Here is a 15527-nt window from a genome sequence, read left to right as displayed (position 1 = left end):
AGGTTCTGAAGTAGCTCCTCCTGTTTCTTAATGGTAGCTCCCTGCAGGGAGACAGCGTGACGGAGCTGGTCCAAGTCTGCTAGGTCAGTCATGGCCAGTTCGTACTATAACAGCACAAGGCGAGACCCAGATGCAGACATGGGAGGCAGATGGTTTGAGCGCTGATATTTATTATAGTCCAAGGGGTAGGCAAAAGGCAGGTCGGGGACAGGCAAGAGTTCATAACCAGGTCAGAGTCCAAAACGGTACAGGGCGGCAGGCAGGCTCGAGGTCAGGAGCAGGCAGAGTGGTCAGGCAGGCGGGCTCAGAGTCAGGACAGGCAAGGGTCAGAACCTGGAGGACGAGAAAAACAGAGACTGGGAAAAACAGGAGCTAGGAGACTTGGCAAACAAGACGAACTGGCACAGACATACACAGGTTGATGGGCGATGTGTATTTATACACAGTTATAAATACACATGGGATAATGGGGAAGATGGGCGACACATGAAAACACTACAGCCGAAATGGGAGCCACTTAGACAAACTACAAATTCTAGCTCATTTTTCCAAAAACAAGCCTTGAACGCTTTCTAAAGACTGACATCTAGTGGAAGCCCTAGGAACTGCAATCTGGGAGGACTTCGCCTCATAATTAACATGACAGCCATTGGAAACAGTGGTAGGCTGAATTGTAATTTTTTTAAATGGTTTGTCCTCGGGGTTTCGCCTGCCATAGAGTGTTTTCTGTCCAAATCTACCAATTCTGTGCATATCCTAGCTTCTGGGCCTGAGTAACAGGCAGTTTACTTTGGGCACACTTTTCATCCGGACTTCAAAATACTGCCCCCTAGCCCAAAGAGGTTTAAGCCATGCAACGGTGATTTGTCTGACTTCCCTGACAATCCCCCAGTGTCACCTCAGGCCAGTGAGACATAGACTCACTCCCACCTCATTGTCCAGGACTATGTCTTACCGCCCACCAGCTGTACAGTCAAAAGCCTTGCAAGTTAAAGGACTTTGTTACTTAGAATGATTAGGCTCAGCCCTTCTACTGTTTTTTTCTGTCAGGTTGACAAGGTGTTCTCAAGTTGTTATGTACAGAACCAAAGAGAAGAGAGAGACATAATAAAGTCCCCTTACCTTTTCACTGTATCCTTGTAGTTCTGTAGGGAAACAACATAACGCATTAATAGACGTATTGATCATAGCAAATCAATGTAAAACATATCAATTGATTACTAAAATGTTAATTCATAATTGACAGGGCAGTTGATTTATCAGAGGTAGATTAGTCCTTACCTGCAGGAATGAGATGTCCTCAGCTCCCAGCTCTTCCTCTATGGTTGTGTCAGAAAGTGATGATAACTCTCTGCTCATCTCCTCAATCTTCTTCTTCATCATCTGACTCTTCTGCTCCTCTTCCTCCTTCAGTGCAGCTATCCTGGCTCTCTCTTCCTCATGTAGAAACTGATGAAACTTCCTCTCTGGGAGCGTCCCACCCGCGGTACACACTATCAACAGCCAGTGAAATAGCAGGGCGGCAAATTCAAAACAACAAAAATCTCATAATTCAAATTTCTCAAACACACAAGTATTATACACCATTTTAAAAATATGATGCCCCTTAATCCAACCACAGTGTCTGATTTCAAAAAGGCTTTACGGCGAAAGCATAATATTAGATTATGTTAGGACAGCGCCTAAACAAGAAAAACCACACAGCCATTTTCCAAGCAAGGAGAGGCGTCACAAAATCCAGAAATACAGCTAAAATGAATCACTAACCTTTGATGATCTTCATCAGATGACACTCCCAGGACTCAATGTTACAAAATACATGTATGTTTTGTTCGATAAAGTTCATATTTATGTCCATAAACCCCATTTTACATTGGCGCGTGATGTTCAGCAAATGTATTCCCACCAAAACTCCTGGTGAATGAGCACATCAATTTACAAAAATACTCATCATAAACGTTGATAAAATTTACAACAGTTATTGAAAGAATTATAGATACACTTCTCCTTAATGCAACCTCTGTGTCAGATTTTAAAATAGCTTTACGGCGAAAGCATATTTTTAAATATTCTGAGTACAGAGCTCAGCCATCAAAGCAAGCTATACAGTTACCCGCCAAGTTCTGGAGTCAACTAAACTCAGAATTAGTACTATAAATCTTCCCTTACCTTTGCTGATCTTCGTCGGAATGCACTCCCAGGACTCCCACTTCCACAATAAATGTTATTTTTGTTCGAAAAACTCCATATTTATGTCCAAATACCTCCGTTTTGTTCGAGCATTCAGATCACTAATACAAAGGCATAACGCGAGAGCGCAAAACCAGAGACGAAAAGTCAAATAGTTCCATTACCGTTGTTAGAAACATGTCAAACGATGTTTACAATCAATCCTTAGGGTCTTTTTAACATAAAACTTTGATAATATTCCAACCGGACAATAGCGTATTCATTACAGAGGAAAAAGAAGGAGCGGTGCGCCAGTGTATTCGCGCAGTAAACAACTCACTGGTCCCAGGCAGTCCACTGATTGACTGAGCTCATATTCTCTGCCCAGTAACAGTAGAAGCATGAAACAAGTTTCTAAAGACTGTTGACAGCCAATGGAAGCCTTAGGAAGTGCAAAACGACCCCACAGACACTGTAGTTTGAATAGGGATTAGATAGAAAAACTACAAGTCACTTCCTGGTTGGATTTTTTTCTCAGGTTTTTGCCTGCCATATGAGTTCTGTTATACTCACAGACATCATTCAAACAGTTTTAGATACTTCAGAGTGTTTTCTATCCAAATCTACTAATGTGCATATCCTACCTTCTGGGCCCGAGAAGCAGGCAGTTAAATTTGGGCACGTATTCATCTGAATTTCTGAATACTGCCCCCTGTCACCAAGAAGTTAAACCCCATCTTAATCAGCCTCTCTGTGTGCTGGGCCTGACTCTGGACACAGTAGAGAGGAATGTCAAAGATATCATCAATATCCATAATTCCACAGGGTTATATGTACATGCTGTAAGTCAAGTAGTGTTAAATACATCTCCTACCTTATGATCCAGTACAGCTTCATCTATTGGGCAGCAGTCATGGCTTTTATGCTTTTTTGAAGTTTGACACACAAAACAGATGGGCTGTTTATCCTCCAGACAGAAGAGCTTGAATTTCTCACAGTGCAGACTGCAGAGCACCTCAGCCCCTGCTTAAGCTCTCTGGCTTCTATACTGTAAGTAGGACTCACACAGGTTCTTTAAAACCAGGTTACAGGGAATTCCATTGATTTCTTTCTGTAGATTGGACATTTCCGAGATACCTTCTCTTTACAGTATTTCTCCAGACAGGCATTACAGAAGATGTGGCTACACAACAGGACTACAGGATCCTTGAAGATGTCACAGCACACATGACAGGAGAAATCAACCTCGGAGAGAGAAGCTTTAGAGGCCTTGTCTCACTGCTTATCTCTCTGTTCTGGCTTTTTTGAACAGAAGGTTTACTTTCACTTTTGACAACTCTTTTGATGAAGGTTTACTTTTGAAAACTCTTCTAAACTTAGAAATCTGTGTTTTCCTGCCGGTGTTCCTTAGTCTTCAGTTGTTGTTTTGATTCTTGATTGTTTACAAAGATTATTGGTCTTTCTATAAGACAGTTATCAATTGAGCTGAATGCTGAATTTACATTGTGGAGCTTTGCTCCATCTTGTTTAACAGGAGTAGGGTGGAGCCCTCTCTGCTGAGTTGTCATTAATATCAGTTTGAGTCTGTGCAGGAAACTTCACTAGATGTGAAACTATGCAGTATTTCGTTTTTTTATGTGTTATTTCTTACAATGCTACACCAGAAAATCTTAGGTTTTATTACATACAGTTGGGAGGAACTATTAGATATAAGAGCAACGTCAACTCACCAACATTACGACCAGGAATACGACTTTGCCGAAGCGGATCCTCTGTTTGGCCTACCACCCAGGACAATGGATCAGATCCCAGCCAGCGACCCAAAACAACGACGCCGTAAAAGGGGAAGACGGAGTGGTCTTCTGATCAGGCTCTGTAGACGGGCATATCGCGCACCGCTCCCAAGAATACTATTCGCCAATGTCCAGTCTCTTGACAACAAGGTAGACAAAATCCGAGCAAGAGCTGCCTTCCAGAGAGACATCAGAGAATGTAACGTTCTTTGTTTCACGGAAACATGGCTGACTCGAGACACACTATCTGAGTCGGTACAGCCACCTGGTTTCTTCACACATCGCGTCGACAGAAACAAGCATCTCTCTGGTAAGAAGAAGGGCGGGGGTGTATGCCTTATGATTAACGAGACGGGGTGTGATCATAACAACATACAGGATCTCAAGTCCATTTGTTCACCTGACTTAGAATTCCTCACAATTAAATGTCGACCGCATTATCTACCAAGAGAATTCTCTTCGATCATAATCACAGTCGTGTATATTCCGCCCAAGCAGACACATCGACGGCCCTGAAATAACTTCATCAGACTCTATGTAAACTGGAAACCACATATCCTGAGGCCGCATTTATTGTAGCTGGGGATTTTAACAAGGCTAATCTGAAAACAAGGCCCCCCAAATTCTATCAGCATATCGATTGTGCTACCAGGGCAGGCAAAACCCTTGACCACTGTTATTCTAACTTCCGCGATGCATATACGGCCCTCCCCCGCCCTCCCTTTGGAATAGCTGACCACGACTCCATTTTGTTGCTTCCAGCCTATAGACAGAAACTATAACAGGAAGCACCCGCGCTAAGGTCTGTTCAACGCTGGTCCGACCAATCGGATTCCATGCTTCAAGATTGCTTCAATCATGTGGACTGGGACATGTTCCGCATAACGTCGAACAACAACATTGATGAATACGCTGATTCGGTGAGAGAGTTTATTAGCAAGTGCATCGGTGATGTTGTGCCCACAGCGTCAATTAAAACATTCCCCAACAAGAAACCGCCGATTGATGGTAGCATTCGTGCAAAACTGAAAGCTCGAACCACTGCTTTTAATCAGGGCAAGGTGACCGGAAACATGACCGAATACAAACAGTGTAGCTATTCCCTCCGCAAGGCAATCAAACAACCTAAGCCTCAGTATAGAGACAAAGTGGAGTCGCAATTTAGCGGTTCAGACACGAGAGGTATGTGGCAGGGTCTACAGTCAATCACGGACTACAAAAGGAAAACCAGCCCCATCGCGGACCACGATGCCTTGCTCCCAGACAGACTAAACAACTTTTTTGCTCGCTTTGAGGACAATACAGTGCCACTGACACGGCCCGCTACCAAAACCTGCAGGCTCTCCTTCACTGCAGCCAACGTGAGTAAAACATTTAAACGTGTTAACCCTCGCAAGGCTGCAGGCCCAGACGGCATCCCTGGCCGCGTCCTCAGAGTATGCGCAGACCAGCTGGCTGGTGTGTCTACAGACATATTCAATCAACCCTTATCCCAGTCTGCTGTTCCCACATGCTTCAAGAGGGCCACCATTGTTCCTGTTCCCAAGAAAGCTAAGGTAACTGAGCTAAATAACTACCGCCCTGTAGCACTCACTTCCGTCATCATGAAGTGCTTTGAGAGACTAGTCAAGGACCATATCACCTCCACCCTACCTGACACCCTAGACCCACTCCAGCTTGCTTACCGCCGCAATAGGTCCACAGACGACGCAATCGCCATCACGCTGCACACTGCCCTAACCCATCTGGACAAGAGGAATAACTATGTAAGAATGCTGTTCATCGATTACAGCTCAGCATTTAACACCATAGTACCCTCCAAACTCGTCATTAAGCTCGAGACCCTGGGTTTCAACCCCGCCCTGTGCAACTGGGTCCTGGACTTCCTGACGGGCCGCCCCCAGGTGGTGAGGGTAGGTAACAACATCTCCACCCCGCTGACCCTCAACACTGGGGCCCCACAAGGGTGCGTTCTCAGCCCTCTCCTGTACTCCCTGTTCACCCACGACTGCGTGGCCATGCACGCCTCCAACTCAATCATCAAGTTTGCAGACAACACTACAGTGGTAGGCTTGATTACCAACAACGACGAGACGGCCTACAGGGAGGAGGTGAGGGCCCTCGGAGTGTGGTGTCAGGAAAATAACCTCACACTCAATGTCAACAAAACAAAGGAGATGATCGTGGACTTCAGGAAGCAGCAGAGGGAGCAGCCCCCTATCCACATCGACGGGACAGTAGTGGAGAGGGTGTAAAGTTTTAAGTTCCTCGGCGTACACATCACGGACAAACTGAAAGGATCCACCCACACAGACAGCGTGGTGAAGAAGGCACACCAGCGCCTCTTCAACCTCAGGAGGCTGAAGAAATTCGGCTTGTCTCCAAAATCACTCACAAACTTTTACAGATGCACAATCGAGAGCATCATGTCGGGCTGTATCACCGCCTGGTACGGCAGCTGCTCCACCCATAACCGTAAGGCTCTCCAGAGGGTTGTGAGGTCTGCACAACGCATCACCGGGGTCAAACTATCTTCCCTCCAGGACACCTACACCACCCGATGTCACAGGAAGGACAAAAAGATCATCAAGGACAACAACCACCAGAGCCACTGCCTGTTCACCCCGCTATCATCCAGAAGGCGAGGTCAGTACAGGTGCATCAAAGCGGGGACCGAGAGACCTGAAAAACAACTTCTATCTCAAGGCCATCAGACTCTTAAACAGCCATCACTAACATTGAGTGGCTGCTGCCAACATACTGACTCAACTCTAGCCACTTAATAATGGAAAAATTGATGTAATCAATTTATCAGTAGCCACTTTATACATTCTTACTTACCCTACATTACTCATCCCATATGTATATACTGTACTCTACACCATCTACTACATCTTGCCATCTTGATGTAATGTATCACTAGCCACTTTAAACAATGCCACTTTATATAATGTTTACATACCCTACATTACTCATCTCATATGTATATACTGTACTCTACACCATCTACTGCATCTTTTCTATGCCGTTCGGCCATCGCTCATTCATTTACTTTTATGTACATATTCTTATTCATTCCTTTACACTTGTGTGTATAAGGTAGTTGTGAAATTGTTACGTTATATTACTTGTTAAATATTAATGCATGGTCAGAACTAGAAGCACAAGCATTTCGCTACACTCGCATTAACATCTGCTAACCATATGTATGTGACAAATACATTTGATTTTGATTTGATGTCAGTGTTTACTTAAATATAACTGGATTTTATTGCTTCAAAATGCCAGGTGTATGAAATTTACTAAATAAACTGATCTAAGGTTTCTCCTCATCTGACTTGACTGTTAGCTGAATTCTGAATATCTATGACTCTGGTCAATTCAGCACCATGGACAGCAACTGTATGGAAGTGCCAAGCAGTCAACTTCAGCAGCTGAAACTCCTACATTGGATTCACATTTACATTCAGTCTGCCAAGAGCAAGATGGTTAATCCACCCCAACAAACCAAGTCCCCAAACAAGAGCCCACAATATGTGTGTATGTGTGTGTGTCTGTCTGTGTGCAAATTATATTTAACCCCATAAACACAGTTGGAAGAAGTTCCAAATAATTTATTATGTTTATTGGGTGAAAATGTGTTGCATTCCAAAGACATACGTTACACGTGTTGGTGTTAACAAGCTAGTTAACGGAGTCTTGGTCCACAGCCACAACACTGTACAGCAAAATATTTTCAGGGAGCCCAAGTGTATTGGGATACATGCCAGTGTTAAAACAACCAGACAACATCTAAATGTGTTAAAAAGAAACCCAACAACCAACAGGTGACATTTCTATTCTATAATAGTAACAGGTGACTTTTCTATTCTATAATAGTAACAGATTACATTTCTATTCTATAATAGTAACAGATTACATTTCTATTCTATAATAGTAACAGGTGACATTTCTATTCTATAATAGTAACAGATTACATTTCTATTCTATAATAGTAACAGGTGACATTTCTATTCTATAATAGTAACAAATTACATTTCTATTCTATAATAGTAACAGGTGACATTTCTTTTCTATAATAGTAACAGGTGACATTTCTATTCTATAATAGTAACAGGTGAGTCAGACAATGATACTCTCCATCACAGTGTTTTCTCCCTCAGTGAGAATCTTAACGAAGGACATCAGTGAGTGTTAATGACTCATTTACATCATGTTAGTCCCCAGGATCCATGCCAATAACCACTGTCGCCCTTCCTCTGGACAGACTCTGTGGTCACACCCAGGTCCCAGAATGTATTCTCCCCAACATCAATGTGCCAGCTGTGTGTTCCTGAGTTAAAACCCTCAGAACCCAGGACTCTTCCATCCTCATCAAATCTCTCTGGGTTGTCTGGAAGCTGCTGTTCATTTTTACTGTATCTCACACTGGTCAGATCACCAGACAGGATTAGATGTGGTTGGGCAGTGTTGGGGTCCAAAGTCACTGGAGCTGGGTAGAGAGAACACAAACCCACCAGATTAATTCAAATTTAGGGGGAATACATTACTGTATATGATATGTTGTACGTTTTGTGTTATTTATATGTCTACATTACTTATTGGAAGATCCTCTGTAAACGTACAAAGCAAATGTACACTATGTAAGTAATTCTAAATATCATTCACTCTATTTTTTCAGTATTGGAGAGTTTTAGTGGTGGTCCAATATACAGAGTGTACAAAACAGTAAGAACACCTTCCTAATACTCATTTTTGATACTCACGGGAAACTGCTGAGCGTGAAAAGCCCAGCAGAGTTGCAGTTCTAGACACCATACCCCGTTCAAATGCACTTAAATATTTTGTCTTGCCTATTCGACCTCTGAACGGCAAAAATAAACATTCTATGTCTCACCTATCTCAAAGTTGAAAAATCCCTTCTTTAACCTGCCTTCTCCCCTTTATCTACACTGATTGAAGTGGATTTAACAAATGACATCAATAAGCGATCATAGCTTTTTACAGGGACAGCGCACATTAATCAACGTTTCAGTAAAAGTGCCGGTTTTAGCCATCCGGCTAATTTTCAACCGCAGTCCCTGGGCAGGTTAGTAAAAACAATTCCAATACATACAATAATTGAGCAGTGAGCACACGCAGAGCAACATAGGACAAGCAAGACATAGCATGCAGACAGAGCAACATAGCACAAAAAGCAACAAGACAAAATCCATAAAAGCAACAAAGTGTTTCCACACCTCACAAGGTACAGACAGCAGACACCATGGAAAGCGAAAAGACACAGCTAGGGATTATGTTCACAAATCTGATTGGCCTTTAGCCATGTCTTCATGTTTTTTGTGAAGTGTGATGCAGTTATGTGTGTCTGATGGCAGTGTATTCCAGACATGGAAAGCTCTCATGGAGAAAGCAGATTGACTGAAGGTGCTTTTCCTTAAGGGAACTATACAGTCACCTCTCATGGCAGACCTTGTGGATCTGCTGCCATATGTTAGGGTTTTCTGTTTAACAAAAGTTGTGAGTGGAGGGGAAGCCAGGCCATTTAGGATCTTGAATACAAGACATGCGTCGGTGTATTGCACAAGATTTTCCCAATTCAGGAGCTCATGCTTTCTGAGGATGTAACAGTGATGATGGCTATTGGGCTTCCTATCAAGCACTTTGAGAGCCTGTTTGTAGACAGACTGAATGGGTTTTAATGTTATACAGCATGTCACGTCCTGACCATAGTAAGATGTTATTTTCTATGGTAGAGTAGGTCAGGGCGTGACAGGGGTTGTTTTTCTATGTTTTGTATTTCTATGTTCAGGTTCTAGTTTTGTATTTCTATGTTGGGTTTGTTTGGGATGATCTCCAATTAGAGGCAGCTGGTCCTCGTTGTCTCTAATTGGAGATCGTACTTAAGTAGGTTTTTTTTTTCCACCTGGGTTTGTGGGAGATTAGTTGTGAGTAGTGTCTGTTTCACCTCTGCGTCACGGTTTGTTGTTTTTTTGTCATTCAAGTTTTTTTATGTATTGCATAGTTTCACAGTATAAATAAAATGTAGAACGACACACACGCTGCACTTTGGTCCGCTTATTCCTACGACAGCCGTGACACAGCAAGCTTAGGACCAACTAGTCAAGCAGTATGTTAAGTGGGGGAGTATCATAGATTTGAAGTACAGTTTTGCTTCCTCTGTAGTCAACATTTTTATATAAATCGGAAAATAGCTAGGTTGAATTTGATTATTTGAATTACCTTTTTCACCTGCTTTTTAAAAAAGAGGTTGGAATTCAAGTATGATGCCAAAGTAATTCAGATACCACCTGGAGCTTCTCCCCTGACACATAAACATCTGGCTCAGTAGCATCTATTGCCCTCTTTGTGAAGAACATGCAGATAGTTTTTTTTTCACATTGAGATGCAAAGACGAGTCACTAAGCCACTTTGTAACCTGGACCATTACAGTAGTGAGTTCTTGTGCAGCTTGTTGTTTGCTCTTTGCATGCACATATATCACTGTATCATCTGCATACATTTGAACTTCAGACCCAGTACAGACAGAAGGCAGATCATTAATGTACAGGCTGAACAGGAGGGGCCCCAGTATTGACCCTTGGGGCATACCCAAATCATAGCTGAGAGTGGGCGACAGCTCATTGCTCACTCTGACACACTGAGTTCTGCCTTTAAGGTATGATTTCATCCATCTCAAGGCATCGTGGCATGTCTTCCCTGTGGCTCAGTTGGTAGAGCATGGTGTTTGCAACGCCAGCATGGTGTGTGCAACGCCAGCATGGTGTGTGCAACGCCAGGGTTGTGGGTTTGATTCCCACTGGGGGCCAGTATAAAAAAAAATATATATATATAAAATAAAATAAATGCATGAAATGTATCCATTCACTACTGTAAGTCCCTCTGGATAAGAGTGTCTGCTAAATGACTAAAATGTAAATCTATCAGGGGAAAAGTTGAACTTTGACAATTTTGTGATGAGAACCTCATGGTTAACAGTATCAAAAGCCTTCCTTAGGTCCAGAAACACAGCCCCAACAATGCCACATTTGTCCATCTTGGACTTCACATTTTCCAAAAGAAAGCAGTTGGCCGTTTCTGTGGAGTGTTCTGCTCTGAAGCCAAACTGCATGGAGTGTAATGTGAAGGGGCTGTTGTTGAGGTGGGCAATCAGTTGTTCTGCTACACACTTTTCAACAACCTTCGACACCACAGGTAGTATACTAATGGGCCTGTAGCTGCTCAGGTCAGCAGGGTCACCCGATTTAAAGATGGCCGTTATTATGGCCGACTTCCATACCCTTGGAAACACCCCCTGACCATCTTGTTTCTCAAAGTCTGATAGTCTTTAGGTGCCTTTTGGCAAACTCCAAGCGTGCTGTCATTTGCCTTTTACTGAGGAGTGGCTTCCGTCTGGCCACTCTACCATAAATATCTGATTGGTGGAGTGCTGCAGAGATGGTTATCCTTCTGGAAGGTTTTCCCATCTCCACAGAGGAACTCCAGAGCTCTGTCAGAGTGACCATCGGGTTCTTGGTCATCGCCATTTCTCAGTTTGGCCAGGTGGCCAGCTCTAGGAACAGTATTGGTGGTTCCAAAATTCTTCCATTTAAGAATGATGGAGACCACTGTGTTCTTCGGGACTGTAGTGGCTTCCTTAGCAATTGACCATAGCCACTGCCCAAGCAGTGTTATTTCGGATGCATACAGTCCACATTCAAAGTTCCAAAACAGTAAAAAACATTCAATGAGACCACAGTACAATGAACGGGCATATATTTACACAGACGTACATGGAGCTCTATGTTCTGTCTTTTATACAAATATGTCTAAATTGGCTCTAACAGGGACCTTCAATGCTGCAGAAACGTCTTGGTACCCTTCCCTGGATCTGTGCCTCGACACAATCCTGCCTCAGAGCTCTGCAGACAATTCCTTCGACCTCATGGCTTGGTTTTTGTTCTGACATAAACTGTCAACTGTGGGACCTTATATAGACAGCTGTGTGCCTTTCCAAACCATGTCCAATCAGTTGGAAACAGGATGCAACTGAACTCAATTTCGAGTCTCATAGTATTTTGAGTCTCACAGGTTTTCTAAAAACCTGTTTTCACTTTGTCGTTATGGAGTATTGTGTTTAGATTGCTGAGAAAAAAAGTCATATTCAATCAATTTATAATAAAGCTGTAACGTAACAAAATGTGGAAAAAGTAAATGGGTCTGAATAATTTCCAAAGGCACAGTATAGTGTAGTTTGAAGTGGAATGCCAACATAGATACTGTATTAGGTCAAAGCTGTGCTCTGGAAAACCTTGGTAGATCATGGTGGATTCGGCATTGTGGCACTCGTGAATAGGCATTGTGGCGCTTCAGACCAATGCCTATTCTCACTTAAAATTTTGTTTTTTGTTTTTAATTTCCATGTTTTTTACAGGTGAATATGCAACATTATTATACAACATTATAATTAATCAATAAGGCCCGAAGGGGTGTGGTATATAGCCAATATACCACAGCTAAAGGCTCTTCATCATCCAAACCTTGTTCAACATTATCTACTCCAAATATGTAATGATTCCACTATTTGTACCATTTTTAATAGCTTTCACTGGGGGACTTTGAAGCAGAACCGCAAATTCCACTATTGTGTCTAATCCTTATTGTGGCTATTTTCACACAGGTGTGCAAGGCAGAGTTTAACATTTCCAACACATGGCAGAGCTGTTAGTTTGGAACCATTAATCAGCACAAGTGTATTCAAATGCCAAGAAGACAGGAGAAGGAGTGTCCACAGATCGATTTATAAGCAAAAATGTCGGTCGGAAACGGTACCAGAACCACGCAGGTCCTCTATTTTATTTATTTTTTACTTAATCTTTATTTAACCAGGTAGGCTAGTTGAGAACAAGTTCTCATTTACAACTGTGACCTGGCCAAGATAAAGCAAAGCAGCGCGACACAAACAACAACACAGAGTTACACATACAGTCAATAATACAATAGAGAAAGTCTATATACAGTGTGTGCAAATGAGGTAGGATAAGGGGGGTGAGGCAATAAATAGGCCATAGTGGCGAAATTATTACAGTATGGCAAATTAAACACTGGGATGATAGATGGGCATATGATGAGTGTGCAAGTCGAGATACTGGGGTGCAAAGGCGCAAAATAAATAATAATATGGTGATGAGGTAGTTGGATGGGCTATTTATAGATTGGCTATGTACAGGTGCAGTGATCTGTGAGCTGCTCTGACAGCTGGTGCTTAATAAAGCTAGTGAGGGAGATATTAGTCTCCAGCTTCAGTGATTTTTGCAGTTCGTTCCAGTCATTGGCAGCAGAAAACTGGAAGGATAGGTGGCCGAAGGAGGAATTGGCTTTGGGGGTGACCAGTGAAGTATACCTGCTGGAGCGTGTGCTGCGGGTGGGTGTTGCTATGGTGACCAGTGAGCTGAGATAAGGCGGGGCTTTACCTAGCAACGACTTATAGATGACCTGTAGCCAGTGGATTTGGCGACGGATATGAAGCAAGGGCCAGCCAACGAGAGCATATAGGTCGCAGTGGTGGGTAGTATATGGGGCTTTGGTGACAAAACGGATGGCACTGGGATAGACTGCATCCAATTTGCTGAGTAGAGTGTTGGAGGCTATTTTGTAAATGACATTGCCGAAGTCAAGGATTGGTAGGATAGTCAGTTTTACTAGGGTATGTTTGGCAGCTTGAGTGAAGGATACTTTGTTGCGAAATAGGAAGCCGATTCTAGATTTAATGTTGGATTGGAGATGCTTAATGTGAGTCTGGAAGGAGAGTTACAGTCTAACCAGACACCTAGGTATTTGTAGTTGTCCACATATTTTAAGTCAGAACCGTCCAGAGTGGTGATGCTGGAAGGGTGGGTAGGTGTGGGCAGCGATCGGTTGAAGAGCATGCATTTAGTTTTGCTTGCATTTAAGAACAGTTGGAGGCCACGGAAGGAGAGTTGTATGGCATTGAAGCTCGTCTGGAGGTTAGTTAACACAGTGTCCGAAGAAGGGCCATAAGTATACAGAATGGTGTCGTCTGCGTAGCGGTGGATCAGAGAATCACCAGCATCAAGAGCGACGTCATTGATGTATACAGAGAAAAGAGTCGGCCCGAGGCTTCAACCCTGTGGCACCCCCATAGAGACTGCCAGAGGTCCTGACAACAGGCCCTCCGATTTGACACACTGAACTCTGTCTGAGAAGTAGTTGGTAAACCAGACGAGGCAGTCATTTGAGAAACCATGCTGTTGAGTCTGCCAATAAGAATGTGGTGATTGACAGAGTCGAAAGCCTTGGCCAGGTTGATGAATGCAGCTGCACAGTAATGTCTCTTATCGATGGCGGTTAACATGTCGTTTAGGATCTTGCACGTGGCTCTAAATAGGGGACTTTACATCTAAGAGGTTTAAAGAGGGATGTTTCTGAGTTCATCAAAACTTGTCACATCTGTCAATTAACTGGTAAACCTAATCAAGCTATTAAGCCGGTACCACTGTTTCCTATTCCTGTACTCAGCCAACCTTTTGAGTATCTGATTATTGACTGTTGGTCCTCTGCCTCGTTCTAAAAAGGGTAGTAGTTACCTGTTCACTGTGATGTGTCAGACCACTAGGTTTCCTGCTGCCTATCCTCTCTGGTCTATCACAACTAAGTCTGTGCTAAAAGCTTTGACTCAGTTTCTCTCACTGTTTGGAATCCCTAAGGTCATTCAGAGTGATCAAGGATCTAATTCCACCTCTAATCTGTTTGGCCAGGTTCTCCAACAGCTCCATATTAAACACAATTTGTCTAGCGCCTATCATTCGCAAAGTCAAGGAGCGCTGGAATGTTTCCATCAAACACTTAAGTCTTTGTTGAGAGCTTATTGTACTGAGATGGCTAAGGATTGGGAGGAGGGCTTGCCTTGGTTGCTGTTAGCTGCTAGGGAGGTTTCACAGGAGAGCATGGGTTTCAGTCCAAATGACCTTGTGTTTGGACATGGTAGTTGTTTGTAAGTCGCTCTGGATAAGAACGTCTGCTAAATGACGTAAACGTAAATGTAAAAATGGACATAGAGTGCGTGGACTTCTATCTGTTCTCCAGGATGACTGGTAGTCTCCCGAGCCCCCTCATTCCCTGTTATCTTATGTGTGTGATTTCCGGCGACGCCTGTATGCCGCTGGTGAAATGGCTAAAGAGAAGCTATCATCTTCACAGGAGAGGATGAAGGGCACATTTGATCGGCGAACTGAGCCTCGTCACTTTAGTCCAGGTGACCAGGTTCTTGCTCTGCAGCCAATTGTTGGTTCTCCTTTTCAAGCCAAGTTTCAAGGTTCATAAACGGTTGTGCGCCAGTGCACTGAGCAAAGCTATCTAGTTGCCACTCCAGAATGGAGAAAAGCACACCAACTATGCCATGTAAATTTGTTAAAACCCTATTATGCACGTTCCTGAGGCTGAACAGTGGGAGTCTACAGAGGACGGTAAACCTGTTCTTTTGGCCGCTACCGTTATTCCGCTGAGTTCTTGTCAATCTAGGTCTGTGCATGAGGAGGAAGATAT

General features: G+C 43.2%; 1 protein-coding gene across 1 annotated transcript in view; it reads right to left on the bottom strand.

Annotated features, from left to right (window-relative positions):
- Positions 1-326: 326 nt before the first annotated feature.
- The window catches only part of LOC106566530 (E3 ubiquitin-protein ligase TRIM39-like), a 33745-nt gene continuing 18544 nt past the window's right edge, over positions 327-15527 (bottom strand). The window contains exons 5-8 of the mRNA XM_045692724.1: positions 8450-8454; positions 1282-1466; positions 1123-1145; positions 327-333 (exon numbers count right to left, since the gene is read on the bottom strand). Coding sequence (XP_045548680.1) covers positions 327-333; positions 1123-1145; positions 1282-1466; positions 8450-8454 — 220 coding nt within the window. The remainder of the gene's footprint in view (positions 334-1122; positions 1146-1281; positions 1467-8449; positions 8455-15527) is intronic.

The sequence above is a fragment of the Salmo salar genome, chromosome ssa13 (genome assembly GCF_905237065.1).
Source record: "Salmo salar chromosome ssa13, Ssal_v3.1, whole genome shotgun sequence".
NCBI classification, from domain to species: Eukaryota; Metazoa; Chordata; class Actinopteri; order Salmoniformes; family Salmonidae; genus Salmo; species Salmo salar.
This window is presented reverse-complemented; position numbering and strand designations above follow the sequence as displayed.